This window comes from Dermacentor andersoni, chromosome 10 (genome assembly GCF_023375885.2).
Source record: "Dermacentor andersoni chromosome 10, qqDerAnde1_hic_scaffold, whole genome shotgun sequence".
Classification (NCBI taxonomy): Eukaryota; Metazoa; Arthropoda; class Arachnida; order Ixodida; family Ixodidae; genus Dermacentor; species Dermacentor andersoni.
The window spans coordinates 128,680,391-128,696,071 of NC_092823.1; the positions used below are offsets into that span (position 1 = coordinate 128,680,391).

Genomic DNA, 15,681 nt, shown 5'->3' on the forward strand with positions numbered 1-15,681 from the left:
CAATAGCGTTGAGGGCCCCGTGTCGCAGAAAATCTGGCATCGGATGTTGTTTTGGCAAAAAGAATTTCAAACCACGCATACCCAGGCCCTCCATGTGGCGAAGAAAGTTACTCAACTAATTTAATTTGTCAAGCTAAAATACCTAGAAAAATCAAGTGAGACTTACACACAAACCTACAGACGTGATACCATCAGATTGTGATTTGAATATATGAGAAAACATAATCCAGTTATGCAAAAACTCAAACCCCTTTTCCAGCGTTTTTACCATTAATAGACCGGCCATGGCGTCTTGCCATTTGCACACACCGGCGCGTGAATATGTTGGAGGCCCCGAAGCGGCGCGCCCGGTTGTTTGCAACACCTCCAGATGGCGCTCGCCTCTGCCGCATTGTGGCCCACGCAAGAGGCCGCATTTCTACAAGAAAGCCTGCTTTCGTGCATAGCGTTCGCCGCCAGCGTTTCCCGGTAAACATTACGGTTACATGCACTGCAGTTGCCAGGAAGCATGAGAAGCAGTCAGGGATCTCTGAATGCTATTGCATTCCACTCTTAAAGGTGAAGCTTAAGCGTCCTCCAAATTTTGCTTTTGTGCATGCATGGCAAGATGTATATATATGTAAGGACCCTTCCTGCTAATAAACGGTTCAGAGTAGAGCTTCGGTTCGTCCTCCCTTCATTTGAGTGTCTTTTTTTTAGCCCTAAGTCACCTCAATGGTCCTATACTTAGTTCACAAAATGTACTTAATGCTCCTAGATTAAATTTGCTATGTGCATTGCTGTGCTTTCATTTGCACATGTGTTTTCAAGAATGATTAAAATGGCACATTGGCATTGACAAAAATTGACAAAATGGCATTCATAAAATAAGGTTCTAAGGCTGTGCTAGTTGGTTTGCATTTAACACAACAAACAGAGTATACAATGGGACAAGTGGCATGACAGTACATTTGCCCTGTTTGCACCACTAGTAACATACACTTGAAGCCAAACTGCAACCAGAAGCAGCAAGTTTTACTCCACGGTTAGCTGCTAGATATCCGTGAAAAAATTTATTTGTGAATGTGAAAATGCTTCCACTGGCTTAATTAGGAAGCCACTTAAATGGCAGTCGCCATATTTGTACACTCGGTCCGCATTAGTCTGACTCAACTAATTCTACTTCTTGCATAATTCAACTGCACTGTAAAGTCCTAGCGAGAAACCATGCATCAGTATGACAAGACAACTTGTTTAGTTAAAACACAAAGGCATGTCATTCAGGTTAATTCGACCACCCCATTGACCCCCACTGGCACCTTCTCATGTGTGCCGGGTTTACTAAAAGCTTTAAAACACAACACATTCAGCAGATATTGCTACTGATTTCCTTCGTAACAGCAGTGACTGAAACAACCTGTCCTGCAGTGATAATGACAACTCATAGTCTGGCCTGGCCGATTTCTCTTTTGAGGAATTTGCCAGGGCTGCTGACAGTGTTGAAATTTTTGGCCTCTGACCAATGACAGCATGTACAGTAAAACGACGTTAACTCAAAGCTGTAATAATCGGAAGTAATTTTGAGATAAGCGGAGTTTCGAGATCAGCAAAAGCACGAAATTAGACGCCTGCTGGCCGGACAGACCACATGGAACCTTTCCGAAATGCCGCCAGTAATATTCTCGGTCGATTTTGCATGCAACGGTACCGAACGTGTCGGTGTCTACGGCAACAGCCTTACTGGTACTGTGAAAAGACTGCACACTTGCCACAGAGTCAAGGCAAATGAACCTAATGCGATATTTTAGGTCATTAATTCGAGCATAACCAGTTTCAGGCATCCAAAAAACTGACACTGCTACTTTTTGTATTGTAATTAATTCTGATCAATTTCACTTCGAAAACCGAAGCTGAACTGGGGAAGAGGGCAATTGTCATGCCTTAGCAGACGTCCACGAATGGCGCAGCATTCACGACCTACCATTGCGCGAGCTTGAAGTGAGCATCCTTATCAAGCTGCTATCTTGCTGAAATGGCTGGCTGATCACACCTGCTCAAAAGTGCCAATCATCTTGCTCAAGGCCGCGATTAATACTGTGACCACATTGATGCATCCCTGACAGCATCCTAAATGAGAGGGGAAAAAAAATAAGACAGACTCCCAGCTCACCGCAGCTGCATGAGGCCACAACAAAGTGGCAGCAAGTAGCCAAGCAAGTGCACAAGAGCAGCGACAGACAGAAAGAAGGAGGAAAAATAAGCAGGGGGCACAACGCAGCATCTGGCATGGCTAGCGAGTTTCTATTGAATGAAATGCTAGTGCAAGGGAATCTGCCCATGCTGCCGGCCCTATTGCCTTTTTCTCTGGTATTTCTGAAGTTGAGATTTCAAGATATTCAGAATCCGGCAGAAAGCTTTTCGAGATAAGGGGTAAAAAATACACGCATTCATACCATGGTGAAAAATGAATTTTGACTTGACCACCATTTCGAGATATTGGAGTTCGAGTTAACAGCGGCTTACTGTACAGATGTACTGTAATACTGCATTGAAGCAGTCCAGCAACGACGACTACTTCAAGTGATAAAAATGTGAATTCGTTAACTTGGCTGCCATTTGCTAATTCCACCAAATGATGCAGTCCCGTAAGGCTCAAATTAACGTGAGTCGACAACACAAAAATAGTTCGAATCAAGAGACTGATGAGGGCAGAAGTTTACTTTGCACCTTGCACATACTATACACGCTGAATTTCACAGAACCTGAAAGTCTCTACATGCCATAATGTTAGCCCTGCATTGAATAAAGGCACAAACATTCTTGAAACATTATGCTGAAATGTCCTAATAAGTATCCAATTTACACCTGGAAGTAGGCGTAATCATCAATGACTTAATGACTTGATCATTGCAGCATCGATGAAGATTGATGATGCTTATTGCTTTAATCACCACTTGTGCCAGTGCAATGAAATGCCTAGCTTCTGTCATTAGAACATTTTCTCCTCCTCTGTTCATCTCATCACCGGCACCATCTCTCGCTACAACTGTGTTAATGTTTTTAATTACCATATTTACTTGCATAATGAACGCATCCCTAACTTTGCTACTGTGCAGTCCCACGATCGAATGGCCATGCTGTAGTTTTTCGGAGAGGCTACAATCTTTGACTCTTGCACATGTGTTTAAAGCAAGCGCACTTAATGCTTACCACATCCTTTCCGCCATTGCCAGCGCAAAGGCACCTCGCAGATTCGAGGAAGAAAAAAATTCAACTGGCTCCCTACAACATACGGAGTTTACTTACCCTACGCTGACATAATAGGAGAGAGGGCGTGCAATACGCGGCCAGGCATAGCGCATGGGAGAGTCAAAGTGAAGAAGGGATGGCCGGAACTTGATCGGCATAGTGGTCATAGTCGGGCGTAGTGTCGCATTCGTGTGTCTGTCACACGGTTTTCTGCTTGCCTTGGATTTCGATGTGTGTGATGGGCCTAAAGTCAAGTTCTACGCCTGCTGCGGGACACAGAGTTTATCTGCCCACAAAAATGTAAATGCTCATCAGACATTAATAAACTCTGGCATGCCGATGAGCATGCCAGAGTTGAAGAAAGAGACGCACACTGCATGCTTGTCAAAACAGGTGCACACTTCAACGCAATGTTTGCGATAACAGCAGACGGCTGGAAGCGGCTGCGAGGATGAGCTCGGGTGTGACCAGAGATGGCTGTTCGGAGCGAGTGTTCAGTTCCGCCTAGCACGATCAGCCTAGGCTGCGCCGACTTCGCGCGACTGATGCAGCCAGCGACCTGAACAAGAGGTCTGGTGGTTCCGATGCAGAGTGAAGTGACGCTTTGCAAATGGCATACATGTATTTTTACTGCAAAGATAGGTTATCTTATGCATATTCCAAATCATTACAATCTTACTTTTCAATTTCAAAAATATCTTTATGAAATTAGACAGTTTTAGTTTAGCGTATGCAATTTATAGCGTACGCTATACGCTATAGTGTAGCGTACGCTAATGGTGTATCCACACGACGGACGGCTCCGCGCAAATCTGTGCCGCGGACGCTTATTCCGCCGCCCGTCCGGCTGCGAAGCGCATCCAGACGACGGACGGACTGAGTAGACGACCGCGCCGGAAAAATAAAGATGGCGGCTACGCCCGAAGCGACTCCCATCCGCCTCGAACCTGTCAAGTCGTCGCCGTCCACTGTGTGGCCCGTAACTTTCAAACTGAGGATTGTATTTGGTTTAAATTTGTGTCCAGAAGCTTCGACAGCAATGTATTCGTGATGAGTGGACACCGTTTCCGAAAGCGATACTCAGATTCTCGGCGTGTAGGCTTAGAGTGGCTGTATTGGCTGAACATGGCCTCGAAGATGTTGCGGCGGCCCGGGCGGATCTCAGTGGCCGTAAGTTAATATAATTGCTTGTTTTTACTCACTCTAGATGGCGCCATCGGTGTAACAAAGACTTTGTCATAGGTGTTTACACTCTGAATGAAAATGGAGATCGAAAGGAAACGACGGTTGGCCGCAGTGGCTGTTGTTTTGTCCGAATTGGACACGAATGGTGTCAGCAGCGATGAAGCTGTTTCAGAAAGATCCCAAAGCCGCGGTTGTTGCCAGACTGTAGAGCATGCTAGGCTAAATCCGCAGCATTCGACCCCCAAAATCCGGATGCGAAAAATAGCTCGGCATTTTCCGTCCGTGGGGGTCGCGGACGACGCGCGGACGGCACAAATCCGTGACGCGTAGTCACGTGATGCGCAGTCCGTCGCGATAAAGACGGATTTCGTCCGTCGTGTGGATCCACCATAAGCAGCGCACATTTTTTACAGTTTTAGTTGTCCTGCAACATAAAGTTTCTAAATAAATACCCAAGAGGGAAATGTGGCGCTAGTTTCTATGGGGGCTCTCCTGAGCGTGCCTCAACCTACATGAGAATGATGGGAAGTACAGGCTTCAGATTGACTTCAATCTTTAGACCAGCTGCGTTTGATTAAGGTGCAGTAAACGAAGCTATACTCAATTATAGCATAAAATATAATTTTATTTCTGCAGTGTCTTATATAATGCGCAACACGTTACATAAAATTTGTATGACTGAGATTGAAGCACGTATTACTATGGTTTACACCAGGACACATCAGGGTATGCATTCTTGTGCAATTCTGTTCCCGATTTAACGCCAGAGAATAATTATTCATTTATTTTTATAACAGCAATAACAACCATGCACGTACTTATATAAAAATACTCATCAAGTATATATAGAAATAAAAAAGTTGTATTGTGAGAAAGTGTTGCGCCCTTGAGAGGAATCCTGCAAGTGTCATCCGCTACGACGCCTGCTCGCTGCGAACGCAAGACTTTTCTCTCAGACGACAGGCACTTAATTGTGAACTCCCTCACTCTTTCGAAAGGCTGCGTCAGCTGTCACAATTGCTGAACATCTTCAAGTACTTTTAAGCACATCTTCTGCACTGCTAGCAGGGATGCTTGAGGCCTCAAAAAAAAATTAAATTATGGGGTTTTACGCGCCAAAACCACTTTTTGATTATGAGGCACGCCGTAGCGGGGGCTTCGGAAATTTTGACCACCTGGGGTTCTTTAATGTGCACCTAAATCTAAATATACTGGTGTGCTTGCGGCCTCGAACGAGTATGCTTCATTTTACTTTATGTTGAAGTACCACTTCCGAAGCGTTACGGCGTGGCTTTGCAGTTACCCATTTTGTGACACCAGTCTACAGCCAGGAAGCAGCAACCTTCCTATCACAAGTTTGTGTTCTCAAAGTCCTAAAACACAAATTTCAATGAGCACATAAATGAGCAATGCATAATGAAGCCCTCAATAAAATTTGATTGTCAAGCCACTAGAAGTACAACTGTCTATGTTTTGTATCAGTAATGCCTTCTTTTTCCAATTCTGAAGTTTCATAAAGCACGTAATACTACAGCACCAACCTAACACACATAGCAAACCAAGGTCCAAACAATCGAAACATGTTCTTTCAATGTTTACGATGCCGTCGTTCTCTCATTAGGGTTTCGACACCACACCGCGACACAAACGTCGTCCCAGCTGCTGGCCCAACGCGCGATCGCCATTTCGAGCAACAGAACAAAGGCAGAGAGCTTTTCATTGCACTGTCCCACTGCAGATTATAGCAATTGTGCTTGGTGCGAAACAAAAACAGCCAAAAAATATTTGTAGACTAGTTCGCCAGTCAACAGAATACCAATCCATAGCCTGTACTTCCCATCATTCCCATGATGGTTGAACGATCGCAGCGCCAGATTTCCCTCTAGTTATACTGATATGAAACTCTATGGCCTGCAAGATCTTCGTATCTCAGAGGCCATATGCCGTCATTGCAGCTATCTCCCGACTGTAGTGATAGGTGGCGCTGACATCTTGAATGTTTCGTTTGTTAGGCTTTGACTCGTTCGAAACGAGAAGCAATCTCGAAAACACCACAAGTTTATCCATAATACTCTGTTGTCGAAGCCGCTCGAGACTAAGCAAAAGCCATTTGCACAGTCATTTGCTACAAACGAAGTGCATTTTACAAAAGCAATGCCAAATTCAATTCGAAGCGGGCAGCCGGGACCGCCGCCATGTTCCAGGCAAACTCCGCAAACCACGCAACGATGCTACGGCTAAATCAGAGAAATAGTGTGCGTATGCTATACGCTATAAGTCGTTTAGTGTTCTGCGCATGCGCAGTGACGACCCGCTTTTTTATAGTGTACGCAATGGTATAGTGTATGCTAAACTAAAAGTGTCTATTTACCCCGCATAATGAATGCACCCCTCAACTTTACTTCAGTATAATGGGAAAAAATTTGCGTTCATTATGTGAGTATATACAGTAGTCCTTGCTTTAGCTCTTTATTCTGAGACATGCTTCCATTATATGGATACCACACATTTGCAGAGAAGCAACAGCTTATCTGAATACATGCTGGCACTAATGAACTCACACAGCCAAGCTACGATTCATCATGAGGAAAGGACTCATAGCCTAGCTGCAGCACACTAGTCTGGAAATGAAGGTGTTCTCGGTTTTAATGTTGGCTCAGCCAGAGGCGCAAGGTTTTCTTTGTTTTGCTTCATTACTCGACTAGTGCTAACAGTGTTTGGCAAATGCCTCAAAGACTGGCAAGATTAGCCTGGCTGGTTGAAACCTGCAAATGAAATCACGTGGGCTCTGCAAGACTGGCCTATATTGCGCAAGAACATTTCATACAAGAACATTTCACACCATCTGACATATTATTTCCAGGTAAACAGAAGACGCTGCTTAGTGAGCATATTTGAAACATAACATGCAGAAAGTGGTACATAAAGCACTCTGTAACATGAATTTCATACTATTTTAACCAAAAGGTGTGCTCAGATATAAAGTGAAGTGACCCACACTTTTTGTCAAAGGGAATGTCAACGAAGTGGAATAGCATGCAAAAAATTTCAGAACCTACTCTCTGGTTGAACCAGGAAGAAAGTAATTAGAGGTAGCATAAACACATAAAAATTTGCATCCCCAAGTTATACAATGTAAAAAACAGGCACACTTACTGCATAGGATGCCTTTCTTGTGGTTAGACCGTCTGCCCTTGTTCGATGTTAGAGCCAGTCTTCACTCTCTACCCCCAGGTCAAGAGGGCATTCACTCTCGTACTCAGTAGAATTACAGGTATGCTCATAGAACTGAAGTATTGTTGCAAGGGAAAAAAAGGCAGAAAGATCAGCAGACTGGACCTCTAAAAACTAGTACACTATCCTCCCCTCCCAAGACAACACAAAATGCATGCTAGGCATACCTGTGCCCTTAAAGGGTCCCTGAAACAGTTAGGACAAATTTTGTAAGCACGTAGGGTACTGCTACAGTAAAACACCAGCACCACAATTTAAGTGAACCGTTTCATATTAGGAGCTCAAGGCTATTACAAGTTACTCTTCTCTTTAGCCATGCTTTTTCCCCTCAATTTGTTCACCAAGCAAGTGAGGCTCAACTCCACATTCACTAGCTCTGTGTCATGATGTGATGTCGAGTCTTTCCGGTGCCTTGAAGCTAGCGCCCGAAGCCTCTTCGACCTCTCCGCTAGCTGCCTGGCCATCGATACTCAGCGAGAGCTATGTTGTGTTGCGTCTAGCATTGTGTTGCAGCTCTCAATCACTGCATGAGCATGGTGTTGTGATAGTAATCCTTGGGTATGAAGTGACAACCGCAAAACGCACAGATCCTGGCGTCGATTGTATACTGACAGCTTGATACGCTGCAGCCACTCCACTTGCCTGCTGCCTTGCAGAGGGACATGATGCCGCAACTTGACATCTTGCCAATCACTAGATTTACAGCCCACAACACAACACGGGTGTTTCATGGTGCTCGTGAAAAGAAGCCTCGAGACCACCACTGACTGCGCAGCTCACGTCAATATGGAGCATGTAACACAAGCATACAGCACTTGCTGTGTGCTGGAAATGCTTGAGTGAAGTGATAAATTTTCGTGTATTCCCTTTCTGTTACTTTGTTTTTATTGAGACAAACTGACCAATATTCCAATTATTATGAACATTTGTTCACCACAAAGTTGGAAATGTGGGTAGCCATCGGATATCTATGTTGCCTATCCACATTGGCAATGTGGGCAGTCAATCAGATAGCTCGCCCGACTGAGGTCATGCGCTCCTGTTATGTAGCAGGGGAAAGAGAGGCTGAAAACTCAGGGGAGCAGCGCCACTGCAATCGGTAGTGATGTACATTTCTAAAACATTATGATAAATTACATGCTTTAGACAGAACGCTTAAATGATATGTCACTTAATAATCAGAAGGACCTACCCTAACAACTCAGTAAGTTTGTACAAAATAATCTAAATTGTTTTAGGGTCCCTTTAACATGCTGACATAAATCTCTTTGGTATAGCCTGCTTAAAATTATTATCATATTACCTCATTTACAAGGATAATTGTGAAATGTGGGACTTGACCAAGTCTTTCACCATGCATTTCCATAACGGATGAATATACGAAGTGGTGGTGTAAGAAACACAAAGGGCAAAGAAAACATACCGTATTTACCCGCCTAATGATAGCACTTTTTTTGTCAAAGACATTGACGCGAATTCAGGGGTGTGATCATTACGCAGGTTAAATTTCCCGCAAAAAGAAACATTTTCTTTTTTCATCCTGTGTTTGCTGCGGGATGACAATGGGTCAACAAGCAGGCGACTGCCGCTGTCAGTGCGGGACACCAAAACAAAAATGGCGGCTGGCAGAGCAAGCCGAATGCGCCGAATGCGATTATTTTTCTTCTCGTGAGTACATTACACGCATTGAAACAGTTTCTTCCATATCAGTAACGAATAATATCATTATATCGGCACGTTTGCGACAATAACGTAGCCATGTCCACTTTGAGGGGACAGAAACAGAGATGGGCGCGCTTAGCTGCCAGTGACGTAAAAACACATGGCGAGCATGCTGCTGAAACTGCGGCATTCGTCTTCACTCCTATCCTAATACGGCACATTTCCACTAAGGGTGGGCGAATATTTTAGCTGCGTTACAAGCGTCAGCGTATGAATAGGGTACACTTCTAATGTATCAGTGTAAACGTGGCCAGTTGCCGCGCGCGATTTGTTGCGTGCCCACGAGTGCAGATGAGAAGAATCGAAAGGCACCTTTAATGTTGTTGTTGACCAAAACCACTATAAGCCTACAAATAATAAAGCCGAGGCAAGTTTGGTTGTAGCTTTTCTTTCATGGAAGTGCAGAAAGTGATGAAAGGAATAAATGGGGCATCTGCTTAAGAATGTTGGGTGCGTGCAGACCGCTTGGTATGTCTTCAAGAGTCGTTCGCGTAGCATTTAACAGATGGTAAGCGCGATCATCATTAGCTAGACTTCGCACGCAACATATCACTGCGACAAGTTAGGGGTGCGATCATTACACGGGAAAAGGAAATCGAATTCTGACGACAAAATTCAGGGGTGAGATCATTATGCGAGTAAATACGGTATATGAGCCACATGGAAAAAAGTCATCCAGTGCATTCCTACTTCTCGGAAACCCATGTCATTGCTTGTGACGACATTTTGACTTGTACTAAGAGCTGACAGGTGTGGGGAGTCAATGTTAGTCATGCTGCATGAAGTTGGAGGAACATTTCTTGTTCTTGCAGACCAATTCATAAAAGCGAATGTCTTGCTTCCACTCAGTTCAGTGCAGAGCTGAGATCAGTCATTAGCAGCATGAGAGTGCCATGTTGATGGTACTGACAAATCAGTAAATGAATGTTTTTGTATTGTGCCCCTACTGGAGTTCAGCGGCCACAGTTGGGAATCGAACCCTCAACCTTGTGCACAGCAGCAGAATACAGAGCCCTTGACCTACTGCAGCAGGTGACATTGCCCAATCAAGTTTTGCGTGACACAAACAAAGAATTAAACCATAGAATGTGCCATGTCTCTCTGTGCAGCAGCTAGAGCTTTACTTCCTTGCTGGCAGTGGCAGGGAGAAAAAAAGAACTGTTGAATCTAAAATCAAATCGAGAGTTCAAGATATCAAATCAATGAAGAGTCTGAGAGACAGAGAAGACAAAAGCTCTGGAGTATATAAAAAAAATTGCAGGTTTTAACGTGTCAAAACCGCACATCAATTTGACTACGTGACTCTTTAACAGGTGCCCCACGAATGTCACACGTGTGCTGCTGCATTCCGCCCCCATCGAAACGTGGCCGCTGCAGCCAGGATCAAACTCGCAAACTCGTACTTGGCAACAATACAGCCACTGAGCTACTGTAGCGGCTCTGGAATATTTTTGACGACCTGGGTCCCTTTAATGTGAACCTATACTTAAGCACACACACGTTTTTACATTTCACTGTCACCTCAGTGCAACCAAGATGCTGGGAATTAAACCCGCAATCAGATAAAGAAGAATAAATGTACGAGATATTTATGTTCACAACTGCGCTTTGGTTCGTAATGTAACAGAGATACACTCCAGTATGCAAGTGTACAGATGAACGAAGCGTTCATTATTGCTATTAATTCACTGAAAAATTAACCCAGTAAAGTTCATTGAGATAAGTTTTGCTGAGCATGGGTGAAAAACAAGAATTGTAATAGTGGCCATGACATTAGCACACATTTAGATAAACAAAGCCCTATCCACACACTATCTACATGCAATTACTGCTTCACCATGTAAATTGCTGTTGAACTACGCATGCATTCGTTTTCTGTACGTTGTCTCTGGCACATGCGATGTGCTACCCAAAAGTTCCGGGAATTCAGTCGTAAAAAAAAAATTTCGTAAAAAAAAAAACCATAACGCCTAATCAGCTCTGTCTCCTTGAGCATGTATACAACGATACCAGCGTTTCTGCCACGATTTCATGCATTCGTGGAACTATCCAGGCAACAGTGTGCTGACGACCACCTGTGATTCCAACTGGATCTCTTCATCAGTGTAAAACCAACATCCTTTCAGCCTCAACTTCAACTTTGGGAACAAGAAGTCACAAGGGGCGAGTATAATAGGGCGGGTGCGGAAGTACTGTGATTTGTTTGAAAATCAGGAACTGTCAAACAACGAGTGATGTGTGAGCGGCGACATTGCCTTGATGAAGAAGCCAGTTGTTCTTCCACTTCTCCGGACGTTAACAATGAATGCTCTCATATAAGCACCTCAAAAAGTCGCAGTAAAGCTCACTATTCATGGTTTGTCCAGGAGGTACGAATTCCCTGTGGATGATTCCATGTAGGCAAAGAAAAACAAGGAGCATGGATTTCATATTGCCATGAACTTGACGTGCCTTTTTTGGCTGTGGAGAATTTCGCAACTATAATTGCAACAACTGCTGTTTGGTTTCAGGATCGTAGCCATAAACCCGTCTCATCTCTGGTTATGGAATGTGGGATTGTCTCTGACTCGCTGCTTCAGTTCCATACAGCCAAAAACACTGTGTAGCTTCTGTTCGTCACTGAGCAGTCTTGGCACGAATTTTGAAGCAATGTGCCTGATGTTCATAACATCTGACAAAATTCACTGAACTGTGGCGTACATTTGCCCTACAATGTTGCAGACATCCTTTATAGTTAGTATGCTATTTCCAAGGATAGCCTTACAAAGTTCCGCTATCGTTTCCCGAGTCACGCTCATTGACGGGTGTCCAGAACGTTCCTCGTCAACACACATTCGCCCATCTTTGAAACGTTTATGCCATAAAAATGTCCTAATTTGGCTCACGGTGTCGACTCCAAAAGCATCCTCTAGCATACGATGAGCTTCTGCCGCAGTTTTGCCAAGTTTAAAACAAAACGATGCAAATCCTTTGCTCCTTGAAGTCTCCCATATTGGTTGCCAAGAAATGCGCCAAATCAGTAAAATATTGTGTTGCAAAACAACACTTCGCAAAACAATACTTCTTAGACTGATCCACAGGGCATACTGCTAGCTATATCTAGCGGTGGAAATTTGTACCTCTCGGTTTGCCAGCATGTTTCAAATTCCCAGAACTTTTGTGTAGCACCTCATAGTTGCATTGCGCTTCTCGATATTTGGCTCTCGTATTCAAACACCTAGCCCAGGGGAGTGCCACATGTTAGCAGTCAGTCATGTTGTTGCCCTGTGCTTCCAGGCAGAGCATCTGGCTTACATTCATGGAAGAGCTTTTCATTGAAGCCCACTAGTAAACATGGCTGTTAATGCTAAGTTTATTTGGTCTATGCTTTCGCTTAGCACACGGGGGAGCCTTGTCCTTATTTGACATTTGTTTGTCAGTACTGGAAGTCATGAACAAGTGGGCAACTAGCTTACCTTTAATTCTGGACATTCTTCGGTCTGCACTGCAGCAATCTGTAAAAGCATCATATACACACATTTCACATACATGCCCGCCTAGTTTTTCAACTGAACAAGCGACAAAGGTAAGTAACAATTTAAAACACAGGAAACTGCCAACCCCATGATTTGTCTGGCCTACATCCCTATGTCATTGTCACATAACAAAAAACAAAAATTTTATCACTAGCTCTGGTCATTATTTCTCTTCATTGCACTCTTTGAACAGGATGAACAACGGTGCATGCATTTTTGATTTACGGTAGTCATACATGACAAATCATGTCAAGTTCATTACTGCTGTCACACAAACAAAAATGTACCACCAACGTGACAATTTTTAACTGTTCCCGACTGTAGTACTTATTAGATAAGTCAGGGCGCAAATAAACTCTGGCTGTAAAAAATAAGGAAAAAATAAAGAACGAAAAGTTGCGGTCTAGTCCAAAAGGCAAAGCATTGATAGTGATAGCGAAGTATTATATAGTTACACAAGTAAGGTTTATGAAAGAAAAAACTGTCATCCACCCGAATGTAGCATAAAGCTACAAAGGAAACCCATATGGGTTTCTCAGAAAGAAGCCTTGCAGTTGAAGAAAAATTTGTCCTGGTCTAAGCCCCCTGCAGGATTTCACAGAACCGATTTGCCATGAGTAAGGTTTTTAGTTTTATCAGCCATATAAATTGCAGTAAACATTAGTTAACTAATTAAGTTAGCAAGCATGGTGTCATGTCTGTAGTGGCAAACATGAATAGATCTCACTTGATGACCACAACCACTCGCGGTCAGAACACTGGCGTAGGGTGCCTCAATGCACACGCTTTCAGCTGAAAGTTAAGAACTGCGTCATCTGCTACGGCAGCCACGACTCTTTGGCTCACCAGTCGGCAAGAAAAGTGGCGTGCTTAGAGCTCCGATTCCCTCGCTCGCACCAAGCCCCTACTTTAACAAAATGAAAAATGAAATGCTCTGCTATATTTTGACGCAACTAAAAGCACACAGAATGTCATTACATGGTACGAGACAAACCAAGCTACCAATGACGTATGCGGGCTGTGTTTTTGGAAAGAGCGGTGCGAGCACTAAACGGTGTTCGGGTGTCCACCGACAGAACTGAGTAGTCACAGCTACCACACCGTCAAGTTTTGCTACTGGATCTAACTGAAAGAAAAAAAAAGAAAAGAAAAAGCGGTACCAGACTTCAATTTTTTCACCTCTTCTATCACTCATTTACTGTGACAGAAGCATATGCCCACAACAAAGACCACCACCAATTTTTGCCTGCCTGCTTTATCCTCAAACAATTGCACTCACCCAGAGCAAGGGGATGTGCAAGAAGCCAGTGGTTACAGGGTTCTAGGTTGGAATGAGGATGGGTGTGGTCGTAGAATAAAGTAACACAATTTTAAGTAGGAAGCTGAAAAATGATATCTCTGATATAATGTTTAAATGATAATAATTAATTCTGTGATATTAGGGAAAGAAAAGTGTTTAAGTTGGTACATTGTGACACTATCTTCTTTGTATGCAAGTTATTTTCTGTATGACATGGGGATCAATTTTGTGAAATTAAAAATATGTGGACAGACCTTAGCATTCTCAGATAAACATGCCTAGATAGGTTATGTTTATTTAGAGAACATGTGTAACTTTATAAAACCTATGTTTGTGATCTCACGACGGCAACACACATCAATTACAACAAAGGTTGTCACCAGCATTATGAAACGCACAGACGGATGGACAAGATGGACAAGGAAAACACAATTTTGAGTACTTTAATGCTGCCACAGTAAAACAAAAAAAGAATCGAACTGGTTTCAGTAATGCACACAAAGAGGGGAGTTCCCTCCCATCCATACATCAGAAAATAGACTTGCATTTGGGTCATTCCCCCCAAGGCAAGTATATCTAGGTAATATTTTATATACAACTTTCTAAATGTATACATTTACATATATTATCTCATGAAACAATATTTCAGATACTATAAGGCCCTCTTCTAAGGAGATGTCCTTTCTTCAGTGTCATGTGCATTGTTGTTAAACAAGCAAACTTAGCTACAAACTTTTAATTGCTGTGCTGTTTGTGAATACGATTTCTCTTGGATCTCACTTTCTAGAAAGAGCAGTTGGGCTGGTCTCAGTGACAAAATGTGTTCTTTGCAAAATTTCTAGCTTCGCATTCACTTAAATTTTTCCTGTAATGCACAGTTTTTAGTCATAGTGTGCTGTTCTTAAAGTTCAGCATACTTTTTCTTGAAGTCATCAATATCTCCGCTTGATTAACTCTAACCAATTTGTACTGCCAATGTGAGATCCCTCAGATACCTCAAGCATAGAGTTTACTTCAAGCAGCCATATTACCAATCTCTGGGAGAATCTCAACTATATACAATGTGACAATTTTTTTTTCATCATACGGCACATTCATCTGTTCATCAAAAGCTCCAGGTACAGCTTTCTCTTTTGGTGGCTGTTGCATTTTAAGTAGAGCAGCAGTCAGAAAATGTGCAGAACATGGCAATTAGTAACTGAAGCATGAGGGTAGTTCTGCAGAATACTTTCTTTACACTTCAAAAATACATATGGACAATTAAAAATGAGAACTATACGAGTTTATACATGTGCATCCTCGCTAAAAACATTAGGTAAGAAATATCAGCTTTCTGAATTTTTTTTTTCCCTGTACTCTGCTTAGCACTCAATGGCCCCACCACAAAAGCATGCTGCAGATGTGGCATTGTCAAAAAGACTTTGTGCCCTTCCACTCTGTGAAGAAGGATGACCAGTGAAGCTATGTATGTGGGCCCATTAATGGTGAACTGCACTT

At 43.1% G+C, this 15,681-nt stretch overlaps 1 protein-coding gene and 1 long non-coding RNA gene across 4 annotated transcripts in view; one reads left to right on the plus strand and one right to left on the minus strand.

Annotated features, from left to right (window-relative positions):
• Positions 1-8,518, plus strand: part of LOC129388091 (uncharacterized) — a 43,732-nt gene extending 35,214 nt beyond the window's left edge. The window contains exon 4 of the long non-coding RNA XR_008615133.1: positions 8,277-8,518. This is a non-coding gene — a long non-coding RNA (uncharacterized lncRNA). The remainder of the gene's footprint in view (positions 1-8,276) is intronic.
• LOC126545019 (uncharacterized) overlaps positions 1-15,681 on the minus strand; it is a 56,395-nt gene that overhangs the window by 2,399 nt on the left and 38,315 nt on the right. For 2 of the 3 annotated variants that reach the window (XM_055078125.1, XM_055078124.2), the window contains exon 6: positions 12,825-12,863. In XM_055078125.1, the coding sequence (XP_054934100.1) occupies positions 12,825-12,863 (39 nt within the window). Of the gene's footprint in view, positions 1-7,651; positions 7,702-12,824; positions 12,864-15,681 lie in introns of those variants that run through there. The other variant, XR_008615125.2, reaches the window with a different exon arrangement.